The sequence below is a fragment of the Dendrobates tinctorius genome, unplaced genomic scaffold, assembly GCF_039654945.1.
Source record: "Dendrobates tinctorius isolate UK_male_01 unplaced genomic scaffold, ASM3965494v1 ptg000029l, whole genome shotgun sequence".
NCBI classification, from domain to species: Eukaryota; Metazoa; Chordata; class Amphibia; order Anura; family Dendrobatidae; genus Dendrobates; species Dendrobates tinctorius.
This window is the reverse complement of record NW_027361697.1, coordinates 8,317,345-8,331,552: the sequence shown is the minus strand read 5'-3', so window position 1 is coordinate 8,331,552 and position 14,208 is coordinate 8,317,345. Positions and strand designations below refer to the sequence as shown.

Sequence of the window (14,208 nt, the reverse complement as noted above, 5' to 3'; positions counted from 1 at the left end):
TCCACACATCTAGATAAGCTCCGTGGGGGGTCTAGTTTCCAAAATGGGGTCACTTGTGGGGAGTTTCAATAGTTTAGGTACATCAGGGGCTCTCCAAACGCACATGACACCCGCAGACCAATCCATCAAAGTCTGCATTCCAAAACGTCACTACTTCCCTTCCGAGCCCCGACGTGTGCCCATACAGTAGTTTTCTCCCACATATGAGGTATCAGCGTACTCAGGACAAATTGGACAACAACTTTTGGGGTCCAATTTCTCCTGTTACCCTTGGGAAAATAAAAAAATTGGGGACTAAAAGATGATGTTTGTTGAAAAAATACGATATTTTTATTTTCACGCCCGGTCGTTATAAACTTCTGTGAAGCACTGGGGGGTTCAAAGTGCTCACCACACATCTAGATAAGTTCATTAGGGGGTCTAGTTTCCAAAATGGGGTCACTTGTGGGGAGTTTCCACTGTTTAGGTACATCAGGGGCTCTCCAAAAGCAACATGACACCCGCAGACCATGCCATCAAAGTCTGCATTCCAAAACGTCACTACTTCCCTTCCGAGCCCTGATGTGTGCCCATACAGTAGTTTTCTCCCACATATGAGGTATCAGCGTACTCAGGACAAATTGGACAACAACTTTTGGGGTCCAATTTCTCCTGTTACCCTTGGGAAAATAAAAAAATTGGGGACTAATTGATCATGTTTGTGGAAAAAATACGATTTTTTTTATTTTCATGCCTGGGCATTATAAACTTCTGTGAAGCCCTTGGGGGTTCAAAGTGCTCACCACACATCTAGATAAGTTCCTCAGGGGGTCTAGTTTCCAAAATGGGATCATTTGTGGGGGGTTTTCACTGTTTAGGTACATTAGGGGCTCTCCAAAGGCAACATGACACCCACAGACCATTCCATCAAAGTCTGCATTCCAAAACGTCACTACTTCCCTTCCGAGCCCTGACGTGTGTCCATACAGTAGTTTTCTCCCACATATGGGGTGCCAGCGTACTCAGGACAAATTGGACAACAACTTTTGGGGTCCAAATTCTCCTGTTACCCTTGGGAAAATAAAAAAATGGGGACTAAAAGATGATGTTTGTGGAAAAAATACGATTTTTTTATTTTCACGCCCGGGCGTTATAAACTTCTGTGAAGCACTGGGGGGGTTCAAAGTGCTCACCACACATCTAGATAAGTTCCTTGGGGGGTCTAGTTTCCAAAATGGTGTCATTTGTGGGGGGTTTCTACTGTTTTGGTACATCAGGGGCTTTCCTAACGCGACATGGTGTCCGATCTCAATTCCAGCCAAAAACGTCAAATGGCGCTGCTTCCCTTCCGAGCTCTGCCATGCGCCCAAATAGTGGTTTACACCCACATGTGGGGTATCAGCGTACTCAGGATAAATTGCACAATATCTTTTAGGGTCCTGTTACTTTTGGAAAAATAAGAATTGAGGGTGAAAAGATCATTTTTGTGGAAAAAATATGATTTTTTAATTGTACTGCTGTACGTTATAAACTTCAGTGAAGCACTGGGGGGTTCAAAGTGCTCACCACACATCTAGATAAGTTCCTTGGGGGGTTTAGTTTCCAAAATGGTGTCATTTGTGGGGTTTTCTAGTGTTTTGGTACATCAGGGGTTTTCCAATCGCGACATGGTGTCCGATCTCAATTCTAGCCAAAAACGTCAAATGGCGCTGCTTCCCTTCCGAGCTCTGCTATGTGCCCAAATAGTCATTTACACCCACATATGGGGTATCAGCGTACTCAGGACAAATTGCACAATAACTTTTAGGGTCCTGTTACCCTTGGAAAAATAAAAATTGGGGGTGAAAAGATCATTTTTGTGGAAAAAATATGATTTTTTAATTGTACCGCTGTACGTTATAAACTTCTGTGAAGCCCTTGTGGGTTCAAAGTTCTCACCACATATCTAGATAAGTTCCTTGGGGGGTCTAGTTTCCAAAATGGGGTCACTTGGGGGGTTTCCACTGTTTAGGTACATCAGGGGCTCTCCAAACGCGGCATGGCGTCCGATCTGAATTCCAGCCAATTTTGCATTGAAAAAGTCAAACGGCGCTCCTTCCCTACTGAGGTCTGCCATGCGCCGAAACAGTGGTTCCCCCCCACATATCAGGTATCAGCGTACTCAGGACAAATTGCACAATAACTTTTGCAGTCCAATTTCTCCTGTTACCCTTGGTAAAATAAAGAAAATTGAACCTGAAGTATTTTTTTTGTGAAAAAAAGTTAAATGTTCATTTTTTTTTTAATATTCAAAAAATTCCTGTGACGCACCTAAAGGGTTAATAAACTTCTTGAATGTGGTTTTAAGCACCTTAAGGGGTGCATTTTTTAGAATGGTGTCACTTTTGGGTATTTTCTATCATATAGACCCCTCAAAGTGGCTTCAAATGTGAAGTGGTCCCTAAAAATAAAATGGTCTTGCAAAAATGAGAAATCGCTGGTCAATTTTTAACCCTTATAACTTCCTAACAAAAAAAAATTTTGGTTCCAAAATTGTGCTCATGTAAAGTAAACATGTGGGAAATGTTATGTATTAAGTTTTTTGTGTGCCGTATCGCTGTGATTTAAGGGCATAAAAATTCAAAGTTGGAAAATTGCGAAATTTTCAAAATTTTCGCCAAATTTCCGTTTTTTTCACAAATAAACGCAAGTTATTTGAATGCAATTTTACCACTAACATGAAGTACAATATGTCACGAGAAAACAATGTCAGAATCACCGGGATCCATGGAAGCGTTCCAGAGTTATGACCTCATAAAGGGACAGTGGTCAGAATTGTAAAAATTGGCCCGGTAGTTAACGTGCAAACCACCCTTGGTAGTGAAGGGGTTAATGTTGTTTGCGCCGCTCACACACACTGATGGGTAAATACATATTAAAAACCAACCCAAGGCCTAGTATAGTCATATGTGAAATAACACGGACTAGTATAGTCATACCAAGGCCTAGTGTAATAACTCGAGTTTTACCAACTTGGATCTGGTTTCATGAAAAACAAACTGTTGAAACTTGTCTAAAAAATAAGTTTCTTTCTTAAAAAGTTTCACCAGTTTGTTTTTTGTGAAACAAGATGCTAGTTGGTAAAAATCGAGTTATTACAGTAGGCCTTGGTATGACTATACTAGGCCGTGGTATTTCACATATGACTATACTAGTAGGCCCAAGGCCTACTATACTCATATTTGAAATACCACGGCCTAGTATAGTCATTCCAAGGCCTAGTGTAATAACTCTAGAAACTTGTCTATTTCTACACTACCACAATTTTAAATAAAAGTTGGAATTGAGCTGATTACATTCATCCACTCAATGCTGACTTGTATTCCCCATTGACTTTCATTGGGGTTGGGTTTTGAGGGTTGGGTTTTGAAAAAAATCACATACTTTTTTTTCAACTAGTTGGAAAATTTTCTCTTGAAAAAAATTGGTTTCCTGATTCATGGCCTGCAGCTTTGCTCGTTCCAATATATTTCACGCAGACTAGCAATGCTGCATTTTAACTCATATGTGTATTTACCTGCCCAGGTGTGTGAACATCAAAAAATTCAGTTATACATGGGAAGTTTTTTATTTAATTGGAGTTTAAAAAATATAGTGCACTCAGTAATGGTATCAAATAAGGTTTTTTATTAGAGGTAGCAAATTGGTATATCATGAACAATAAAACATAACCTTTAATGATTCTTTAAAAACCATACATCAAATCAAAACAAACATGCGCCAAAGTGCAATTGTGCAGTGTTCTATTAAAAACAAACCGTTTTGTACTAAATAAGGTACCATATGGCCCTGGACATTAACGTATTTCTAGTCCAGGTATTTCAAAACCTGGAATCTCCGACCATATGAGCCTTGTATATTTGTAATTGTGTGCCGACCAGGCCTTTATGTCATCAGAATTAATATTACTTAATAGACATATATCCAGCCCGTATATAAATTAGCACAGCAGGATATACGTTAATGTCCAGGGCCATATGGTACCTTATTTAGTACAAAACGGTTTGTTTTTAATAGAACACTGCACAATTGCACTTTGGCACATGTTTGTTTTGATTTGATGTATGGTTTTTAAAGAATCATTAAAGGTTATGTTTTATTGTTCATGATATACCAATTTGCTACCTCTAAATATCTGACATTGGTTTGAGACACCCCCGCTATATAATAAGGTTTTTTATTACCATAAACAAACAAAAACATTACACCATTTCATCTTGCCAGTGCACCCGTCCTACATCAGAAATAAAGTAGGCCGCAAATTGGTCCCTCATTTGGCCAACTTCAACGGATGACCTGAGAGTGTGCTGAGTGAATTCAGGCAATGGGTTAGGAGCATCATCGCCCAGTTCAAAGGTCGGGTGCTCTTTAGCCATCACAAAGTTATGTAGAACCACACAGGCCTTCACCACCTCATCCACTGTTTCAAGTTTAAGATTAATGGCCGTGCCCAGAATTCGCCATCTGGAGACAAGAATCCCAAAAGCACACTCGACAGTTCTTCTGGCCCTGGTCAGCCTGTAATTAAATATTTTTTTGGTGTGGTCCAAGTCCCGGCTGGAGTAGGGTTTCAGTAAGTTTCCGCACATTTGAAAAGCCTCATCGCCAACCATTACAAAGGGCAGTGGCGGAGCTTCGGTGTGAGGAAGAGGCCGTGGCATAGGGAAATTAAATTGGTTGCCATACAACCTCCGGCCCATGTCTGAGTTTTTAAAAGCCTGTGAGTCATTACCACGGCCAAATGCTCCAATGTCCACTGCTACAAACATACATCCGGCATCCGCAATGGCCATGAGTACTATTGAAAAGTACTTTTTGTAATTATAGTACTCAGATCCCGTTCTTTTGGGTTTGATGATCCGTATGTGTTTACCATCAACAGCTCCCAAACAGTTGGGAAAATTGCATACTGTCCAGAATTTGTCAGCAATTTCCATCCACTTTTCAGCGGTGGGCAGGGGCATAAATTCTGGACAAAGAACATTCCAGAGAGCCCGGCAGGTGTCAGCAACAATTCCAGACAAGGTAGAGATTCCAATACGGTACTGGAAGTGTAGTGAAGATAGGGTTTCTCCAGTCGCCAGGAATCTGTGAACAGACAAAGAAGTAAAATTAATATTTATGTATATTATTTTAAAAAACTATAAAATAAAATATTAGTACATTCACGAAAACTAATTACCCAAGGTTTTGAATACTAAATTTAAAAAAAAACCATCAGACCGCACCCCTTGGTTTTTAAATATTACATACCGCAATGTCACCAGTAGCCGTTCCTCAGGAGGAATCGCACGACGGAGCTGTGTGTCCTGTCTCCGGATGGATTGTTGGACACGAGCAAGCAAATCCCTGAAACTTTCTTGGGACATCCGGATATAATCAGCAAATTTCTCCGGGTTTGCCTGGAGCTCGCTGTAGAGGGTGTGGTATGCCCCACGGCTCTCCCGGAGTTCAACAATCGGATGTATCCACATACGCCGCCGCTGCCGTCTTCGCTGCCTCTCTCTCTTCCTTTGTTCATGGCAAGCAACTGCATACGCCTGAGCCATCGCGATGTCCAAATCCAAGTTGAAGTGAAAACTCTTCCAGCGCAGATCCATGGTCACGAGAAGAATCAAGCAAATGTGAAGAATACTGTAGACAGGGTCTATATATTAACATACCACACCCACAATGAAGTCCCATTGGTCTTGTGTGTTGTTGAATGTTTTTTTTTTCTTTTTTGGGGGTTTTTTCCAAAATCTGTAAAAAAACGCAAACGCACAAAAAACGCATACAAACGCACAAAAACGCTGCGTTTTTTTCCTGCATGCGCATAAAAATGCTTGAAAAAAACGCAGCGTTTGTATGCATTTGTATGCGTTTTTTCTATGCGTTTTTTTGCGCTAAAAACGCGCTGGAAAAAAAAGCAAGTGTGAAATTAGCCTTATAGCGGTGACGTCCTCTTCCTTGCTTCCAGTCGCGGCTCCGGCGCAGGTGTACTATACCTGCCCTGTTGAGGGCAGAGTAAAGTACTGCAGTGCGCAGGCGCCGGACCTCTCTGATCTGGTCCGGCGCCTGCGCACTGCAGTACTCTGCTCTGCCCTCAACAGGGCAGGTATAGTACGCCTGCGCAGGAGCCACGACGGGAAGCATAGAAGAGGACGTCACCTATAGAAGATGGGAGGCGACGGACCGGACCGCTACACCCATCAGACCAAAACTGGACGTCCCCTGGGTGAGTATAACATAACTAATTTTTCTTCTCTTTCAGGTTACATCGGGGGCTTATCTACAGCATTACAGAATGCTGTAAATAACAGAATGCTTTAGATAAGGCCCTGATGGCAGCGCCGGCAGCTGATAGTCGAAAAATGGGGTGACAGATTCCCTTTCATTTTCCATTAAGACATTTGGTTAAAATTGCCATAGCACTAAGAGCACTTTAACTTCATGATCAATATAAATCTGTGATACCCATCACAAGTATGATCTCTTGTTCGAAAAATGGTTGATAAAACTGTTTCTTAATACATAAGGAGATGAAACGATACCCAAATAATGGAACTGACACATTTTGGGCGCCCGAAACTTATTTCCTCATGCAATACTAAACTACTAGTCTTAAATTTGCATGTTGGACACAACAACCGAGACTTCATTGGTACCACTATATCTTACTGTCCAATTGTTTATTAAGGCACTTACATGTGTCTATTTTTTTTGTTCGTTTGTTGAACCATTTTAATATACTTAGTAAAGGTTAAGTTTTAATAATCCATCCAAGCTATATCAATAATAGTTCATATGGTGCAAAATACCAAATGAGACAGCCAGCCTACAATCAGGGATTGGCAGTGTGGCACACCAGTGCAAAAAAAAAAAAAATTAGTTCTTATGGGTTTATTTTTGCTCTGCAGAAATTAATTTTGACATTTAATTTCCCAGAGGCGCATGCAAGGCGTTTCAGTCTCCTCATACTGATGTGCCATACCTGCCATGTCACTCTCCACAAGGAGAAACCTTACCCCTTAGATCCCAGTCCTAACCCCTCACCTAGCCATATCAGATCTCATACTTTGTCCTAATGAGGGGCAATGCCTCAAAACACTGTCTGCAAATTGAGATTCTGATTTGGCTTTTATCCGAAGTCATATTGCAAGGCTTGTTAAAGGGTCGATATGGACATGTAGGATCGCTACTTCCAGTAGGTGGCGGCACTAGTGTTCCAAGTTCTCTTCCTGTCTGAAGAGGCAATTTACATATTTATTTCAACTGAGGTTTCTGAGATGTTCTCACGTCTGTGAGAGGTCCGACTTATGTTTTAAAAGTTTTTCTATTTGGCTGTTGAGTTTCTCTGGGGAGTCCTCAAAGAGCCTCTTCTCCCCTGTGATTAGGATGTTCATGAATCTGATTGAGGACTCCACTGACTCTGACCCAGGCTATTACAAGTATGTATTGTTATTCTCAAACACTTAGGCACAATTTTATTCTTTATGTAACTTTAGAGCCTCTAAATCTTCCACCATACTCTGATATTTTATTTATAACATACAGTGGGTACGGAAAGTATTCAGACTCTTTAAACTTTTCACTGATTGCTTCATTGCAGCCATTTGGTAAATTCAAAAAAGTTCTTTTTTTTTCTCATTAATGTACACTCTGCACCACATCTTGACTGGAAAAAAAACAGAAATGTAGAACTTTCTGCAAAATTATTAAAAAAGTAAAACTGAAATATCACATGGTCATAAGTATTCAGACTCTACTCAGTATGGAGTAGAAGCACCCTTTTGAGCCAGTACAGCCATGAGTCTTCTTGGTAATGATGCAACACTTGAATCAAGAGAATGCCAAGAGTGTGCAAAGCAGTAATCAAAGCAAATGGTGGCTACTTTGAAGAACCTAGAATATAAGACATATTTTCAGTTGTTTCACACTTTTTTTGTTAATTATATAATTCCACGTGTGTTAATTCATAGTTTTGATGCCTTCAGAGTGAATCTACAATTTTCATAGTCATGAAAATAAAGAAAACTCTTTGAATGAGAAGGTGTGTCCAGGTGTGTTTTGGTTTGTAATAATATATATATTTTATTCATTTCCGGAAATTACACAGCTATATCCCAGGCAACACCCAATACCTGTGAATCCCTAGTCTAATAGCTAGGGCTGGTACTGCATAGCCGTGGAGGTTAGCACCCTAGATGAACGAAGAAGGCTCCCCCGCTCAATGGTGGCTTTTCCTATCTGCCCCTAGTCTTCCCTGGTACTATAGTGGATACTACAACAAGTTAGATACAGAATAATGACAGCATTAATTAAGAACAGATATGTTACTACTTGGGAGCCCACCATAATGAGTAAATAAAGATATACGGATAACTTCTCATTAGTTGTTTGTGCTGTTACTCAACACATTTCCACATTTTGTAGCTTCATCAGGAGACTTGATGTGATATAGTAAAGAGATGAGAACCATAGGTCTTTTTGAGTGAGTCTGGGCATGAAGTTTGTGGGCTTTAAATATCCCTCCATGTTAGGGATTGAAATAAAGCTGCCATCCATCTAATAATCTTCCTTCCTATTGGTATAGGTCTTCCCTGTCCAAAAGGGGCAAGTGTGCACGTGTAGCAAAGGGGGGGGGGGGATGGAAGAGATTCCTTCATTTGCTAAAGGTCAGATTTTCGCCATAGAGTTGAATGAAATGCAAAAAAATCCACAGATGAAAAAGAACAAAACTCATGCATTTTTATTGCATTTCTGCAGTGGAAAAGAAATAAGCCCGCATGTAATCTACGGATGACTATCAATAAAGTTTTAACAAAGCAAAGTAGCAGGAAGTTTTCAAAACAAAGCAGTTTTATTTAATGCATGACATATCAAAAAGACACTAAAACCGCAGCTGAAAAAATGCATTGTAAAAAAAAAAAAAAAAATCCACACAAAGTGAAAAAACACATGTAACCCAATTTAGCTAAAAGATGCAGAAAAGCTGCAACATCAAAAACTCATCCTAAGAACGTTGTTTAAAATACAAATGTAAACTCCCCATCAGAACTAACTCACTGATGGATTCTCAGTCAACTCATTCTGCAGCTAGCAATGAGCAAGGAAATTGAAAAACTTGTAAAAGTGAAAACACAGTGCAACATTTTTTAAAATTATTTTTTACCAAAAATCCATGCCTTAAAAGTAAAAAAGAAAATAAAAATTAAAAAATTAAAAAAATTGGTCTCCGAAGGATTAATATCCTTTAAAGGGTTGTTATCATTAAGGGGCAGGGGCACTGAGGTTGGCTGGATCCAGTCAGCTTCAGGGGAGCATTTTATAAGCTCTAAAATAGAGCGCTTGTACGTGCTGCTCTCCTTGCCTTGGATAACGACCACTGCTGACAGGCTGCAGTACAAGTCGGTAACCTAAGCAACAAGAACTTGATAACAAAAGACTTAAAATAACACGTTGCTTGCTTCTGTAGCATTATGCGATATTGGTCATCAATAATTTGGAGAAACCCAATTTAATGCTCTGTTTTGCATGGAGCTGTAAGGGATAAATTCACAAGTGGAAGATTTGTTGTAGCCATTTTTCCGACTGTAGAATTCATCTAAAATCCATTGGCTTGTTGCTAAAAGAACCCCATTCACAGGGGTAGAACTTATTTTCAGTGGCAGAAATTTCCACAATAAATCAGGATGCATACACCCTTATAGGACACTTACAGAAGTCTAGAGGAACATTACGGATTCAGCCAGAAGGTTTTCTCATGCTGTTTAAGATACTCTTTGGGCTTATTCTGAATGGATTGCTGGGTGCTTTCAATGGGTGTCAATTAAAGGTAATAACTCAGTTTATAGTGTTTTTATGCTACATACCAATAAAAGCATCATGGTTTATAAACTAGGACAGAAAATGACTACGGTAATTACCAACATGTGACAGAAGGGATCTTCCGATTCTCCTGTATCCACAGGCCAGACAGCTGGCGGATTATCCAATGTTTTGTCTTATGAAAAGGACATAAAAATGGCCAAAACAGAACAACAGGACATTTATGGGTAGACATATGAACCCATGGGGGTCATAGTAATTAGTAACTCCACTGTTTTAGGTTTTTGATAGGGTCCTTACCTGCATATTTATATCAGCGTTATGAAACAGAAGAATGGACACCATCTCCGTGCGCCCCCGATCACACGCCCAGTGCAGGAGGCTCCGACCCTGCCAACAAAATAGATCAATAGTATATGTTACACTTTCAATTAAATCTCTACACCTTTTGTGTCTACAGTTATTATGTAACTGTTTCCATGGTAACAGACTACAAAACATTATGTAGTCTGAGCCAAACTCCCTTCCATCAGTCCCCAACTTCTAAAAAAGTGAATCTGTCACTAGTTTTCACAACACAGACTGGAAACCCTATTACACAGATTTCGTACACCTGAAATCCATAAATATCGCGGTATGATTTTGATATTAAAATTAGCATTTTATTAGCCTTGCTCAATAGTGAGTTTAGGTGTATCAGTCTCTGCTCATCCAGCATGACAGCTGCAGCTTGTACTGAGCAGGGTGAGATCTCAGTGACAGCAACGTTACAAAGGGCGTCATTCTGACAGATTTTCTAAGTAAGCAAGTCAGCCTCATCAGGTCAGAGAAATACAAATGTAATAATGTATGCAATTTGCAGTAAGAAAACAGGTGACTGATTCGCTTTAATGTAAGCTTGTTACGCAGGTGGATTGTGGACCCACTGCACCACGGACCGGGGAGAACCTGGAGGGACATAACGACCACCTGGGTTTTCACTAGAGCCTCAGATGGTGAGGCTTTACTGAGTACCGCCTTGTTCGCATCAAAGTTTGGGAACTATCCAAATTCAGGAATGTTGGCAAATTGTAACAAAAAATTATTAAAAAGGGGTTATTTGTCGAGGTGGCATTTGAAAACTAGAGTGGACAGTAATTTATCCTTTCTAAAGTGGACCCGTCATCTCTCCCGACTTGTCATGCAATTACTTACATAACCTAAACAACGCTGCAAGTTATGTCAGACAGGACCTCCTGCTTTGGCTTTAACTACTATAAGGCTAGGGACAGTTTTACTCTTATCCAGTAAAATCGTTCCGATTATGCTGATCAGAGTGTGATCCGATTTTCTCAAAAAGTGTGTGTGTGTGTGTGTGTGTGTGTGTGTGTGTGTGTGTGTGTGTGTGTGTGTGTGTGTGTGTGTGTGTGTGTGTGTGTGTGGGGGGGGGTGGGTTGTTTCTCCGCTTACTCTATAATATTAGCCCGTGAAAAATCGGACCGCACTTGGATGTCATCTGAGTGCAGTCTGATTTTTTCCATGGACGCATAGAGGTAAACGGGTGAGTGCACTCGAATTCTCAGAAGGCAAATGGTATATTGCACGCTGCAATTTATTTTTATGTGACCCATAGAATAACATGGGTTTGAGTACCATCTGTCAACACCATGGTTAGCACTTGTTCGATTTTTACGGTCGCGTGCACGAGCCCAGGTGCCGATCAGCTATTTTCCATCAGAGCGATTACCAGCAGTCACACCATAGTCTCCACCACAGGTATGTAGCAAGGGGATTCTACCAAGTAATTAAAAGCCAACATTTATAAGTCCACCGGAACTTTCAGCAACTAGATTAACCGGCAGATCATATCCCACGCCTGAGCGCGCCAATATTATTCCTCTAAAATTAATCAAATGTATTGAATGTAAAATATGCAGCTAGAGGGGCGGCCTAATATCCAAGTCTAGCTCATATCGCACATAATGCAGGGAGCTCTGTAGAAGACGGGAGCCCCTCCATATGCACATTAATTCCCCATGTCTCAGGCTATGAATTAATAATTACAACCCTTATTCAATGGAAACATATTTAGGAGTCACTGATGACAGGAACACAGGCAGGCCAAAGAGGAGAAAACATGCGGCGGCCTGACGGGACATTGCCAGCTCATACAGCTGGATGTGTAAAGTCAGATTCCATAGTCTATAGACTGTAAAGGACTGATCAGGAGAAGAATGGATCAGAAAAGAAACAGGTCGACATTTCGCTCAGAGACTGAATCACAATTAATATCAACAACACATATCATACAATATGCACACAAAAAAATATATACCAATATAAAACATATACAGTAAAGGGGTTGGCCCCGCTCAGTAAACTTTTCTCTAAATGCAGAATTCAATGTTAAAGCAAAAAGAATCTACCGGTTACTCTCTGCTCCCTGGTCCATTACCCCAGGGTTGGGCTACAGCGGTATTCTCCCATGGACAGCGCTGCTGACAATTAGCTCAGAGGCTCTGCAATCTCCACTGTTTGCTTGCAGTGGTGTCGTCACATTGACACAGCTGCAGCCAGTCACTTAGCTCAGTGGCTTGTGCCGTCTACTTCGTCAAAGGTATAATAAAGGGAATCTGTCAGGAGCATGAACACTCCAAAGCCGTCTATATGAGAATCGAAGGTCATAGAAAGCTGAATACAATGATATCCTGATATCTGTGATCTGACTCCAGAGAAATCCACATTTTCCTTCATATGTAAATGAGCTGTTAAATTCTATGGGACGGACATAGATCTCCCAAAGAATCAGCCTTCAGAGGTTATTTTACATGAAAGGGTGTGCAACTAGTGTGAGACATGTAGATCAGGACAGCAGACAGTCAGTCATTACATGTATCCCACCCCACCATTAACGTCCCCTAACATGTAAAATAATCTCTGGAGGAAAAACAAGAGGAAAACAGAGTCCAGATCCATCTAAAAAATGCAAATTTTATTATAAGTAAACAGGCACATAATAGAGAAACAAGACAATTTTGTTAAAATAACTTGGTCAGTAAGTTTGTAACCCAAAACCAATACAAAAGAAACAAACCAGCAACCAAACGGATAATGTTAAGTCCCTGGGGACCACTGCAGAAATAGTTTGGTGTGCAAAATGAGCTGTGCTGATGAATCTCTGCGTAAGGATGATCAGTCCTGTTGTATATTGTATTGCACTATGCCCTAGTAATATAAATCAATGGTACTATGGTAGAGGGTGCAGCCCGCATCAGCCCAGAGTCCAATTGCATGCACAGTTGCCCATAAAATTAATTGTAATCAGCTGAGGTAGCAGCCGCCACCACAGCACCACTGCTGTGTGATCATGAAAACAAGTGCTGACCAGTCAGAGCAGAGAGACCACTGAATACACCGAGGAAGCGGTATTCACACCGTGAAACGTGCGTCGGGGTATACGAGCCAGCACCTTATCCTTACCAGGACATAATGGGTATGTTTACATAGATACTCCTTTATTTCTCTCTGATGAACCTTGTGTAATACATGTGCAATTAGTGCACTCAGTGGTCTCTCTGCTCTGACTGGTCAGCACTTGTTTTCATGATCACACAGCAGTGGTGCTGTGGTGGCAGCTGATACCTCATTAACATTAACCGTTTGGTTGCTGGTTTGTTTCTTTCTATTGGTTTCGGGTTACAAACTTACTGACCAAGTTATTTTAACAAAATTGTCTTGTTTCTCTATTATGTGCCTGTTTACTTATAATAAAATTTGCATTTTTTAGATGGATCTGGACTCTGTTTTCCTCTTGTTTTTCCCAGTATAAGTGAGAGTCGTCTATCGATTGAGACTTTATGAGGCACTATATCTGTACTTACAGTTATGAATTAAGAATCTTTTTTTGGAGTTTTTTCTTTATAATAATCTCTGGAGGCAGATTTTCGGGGAGATCTATGTCTGGCCTAACAGCTCATTTACATATTAAGAAAAATAAGCTTTTCTCTGGAATAAGACATCGTATCACAGAGATCAATGTGTCATGTTATTCAGCTTCCTATGATCTACATATAGACAGCTTAGGAGAGTTCATCCTACGGACAGATTCCCTTTCACACGTCTAACATTTTTGGTCAGAGTTTGTACCGACCGTGGGTCTCCTGACCCAAACTCTGTTGATTTCGGGTCAGGAGATCCTTGGCCAATCCAAACAAAAAAGTCCACACTCACACTGTGAATGTTAAACGTATGAAACCGGCCTTAGGAGTCTTTTTGACCGATGTACTTTGTAAGGCCTGATTCACAAGTCCGTCTCATTTTGAAAACAACAAAAAATAGACAGATTTTCATCAGTGGGCTGCAGCCAATGTTCATGCATTTTGGGTTTGTGCATCAGTTTTT

At 40.5% G+C, this 14,208-nt stretch overlaps 1 protein-coding gene across 2 annotated transcripts in view; it reads right to left on the bottom strand.

Moving 5' to 3' along the window:
* Positions 1-14,208, bottom strand: part of ACBD6 (acyl-CoA binding domain containing 6) — a 112,666-nt gene that overhangs the window by 43,467 nt on the left and 54,991 nt on the right. For both annotated transcript variants that reach the window (XM_073571352.1, XM_073571351.1), the window contains exon 6: positions 10,129-10,218. In XM_073571352.1, the coding sequence (XP_073427453.1) occupies positions 10,129-10,218 (90 nt within the window). The remainder of the gene's footprint in view (positions 1-10,128; positions 10,219-14,208) is intronic.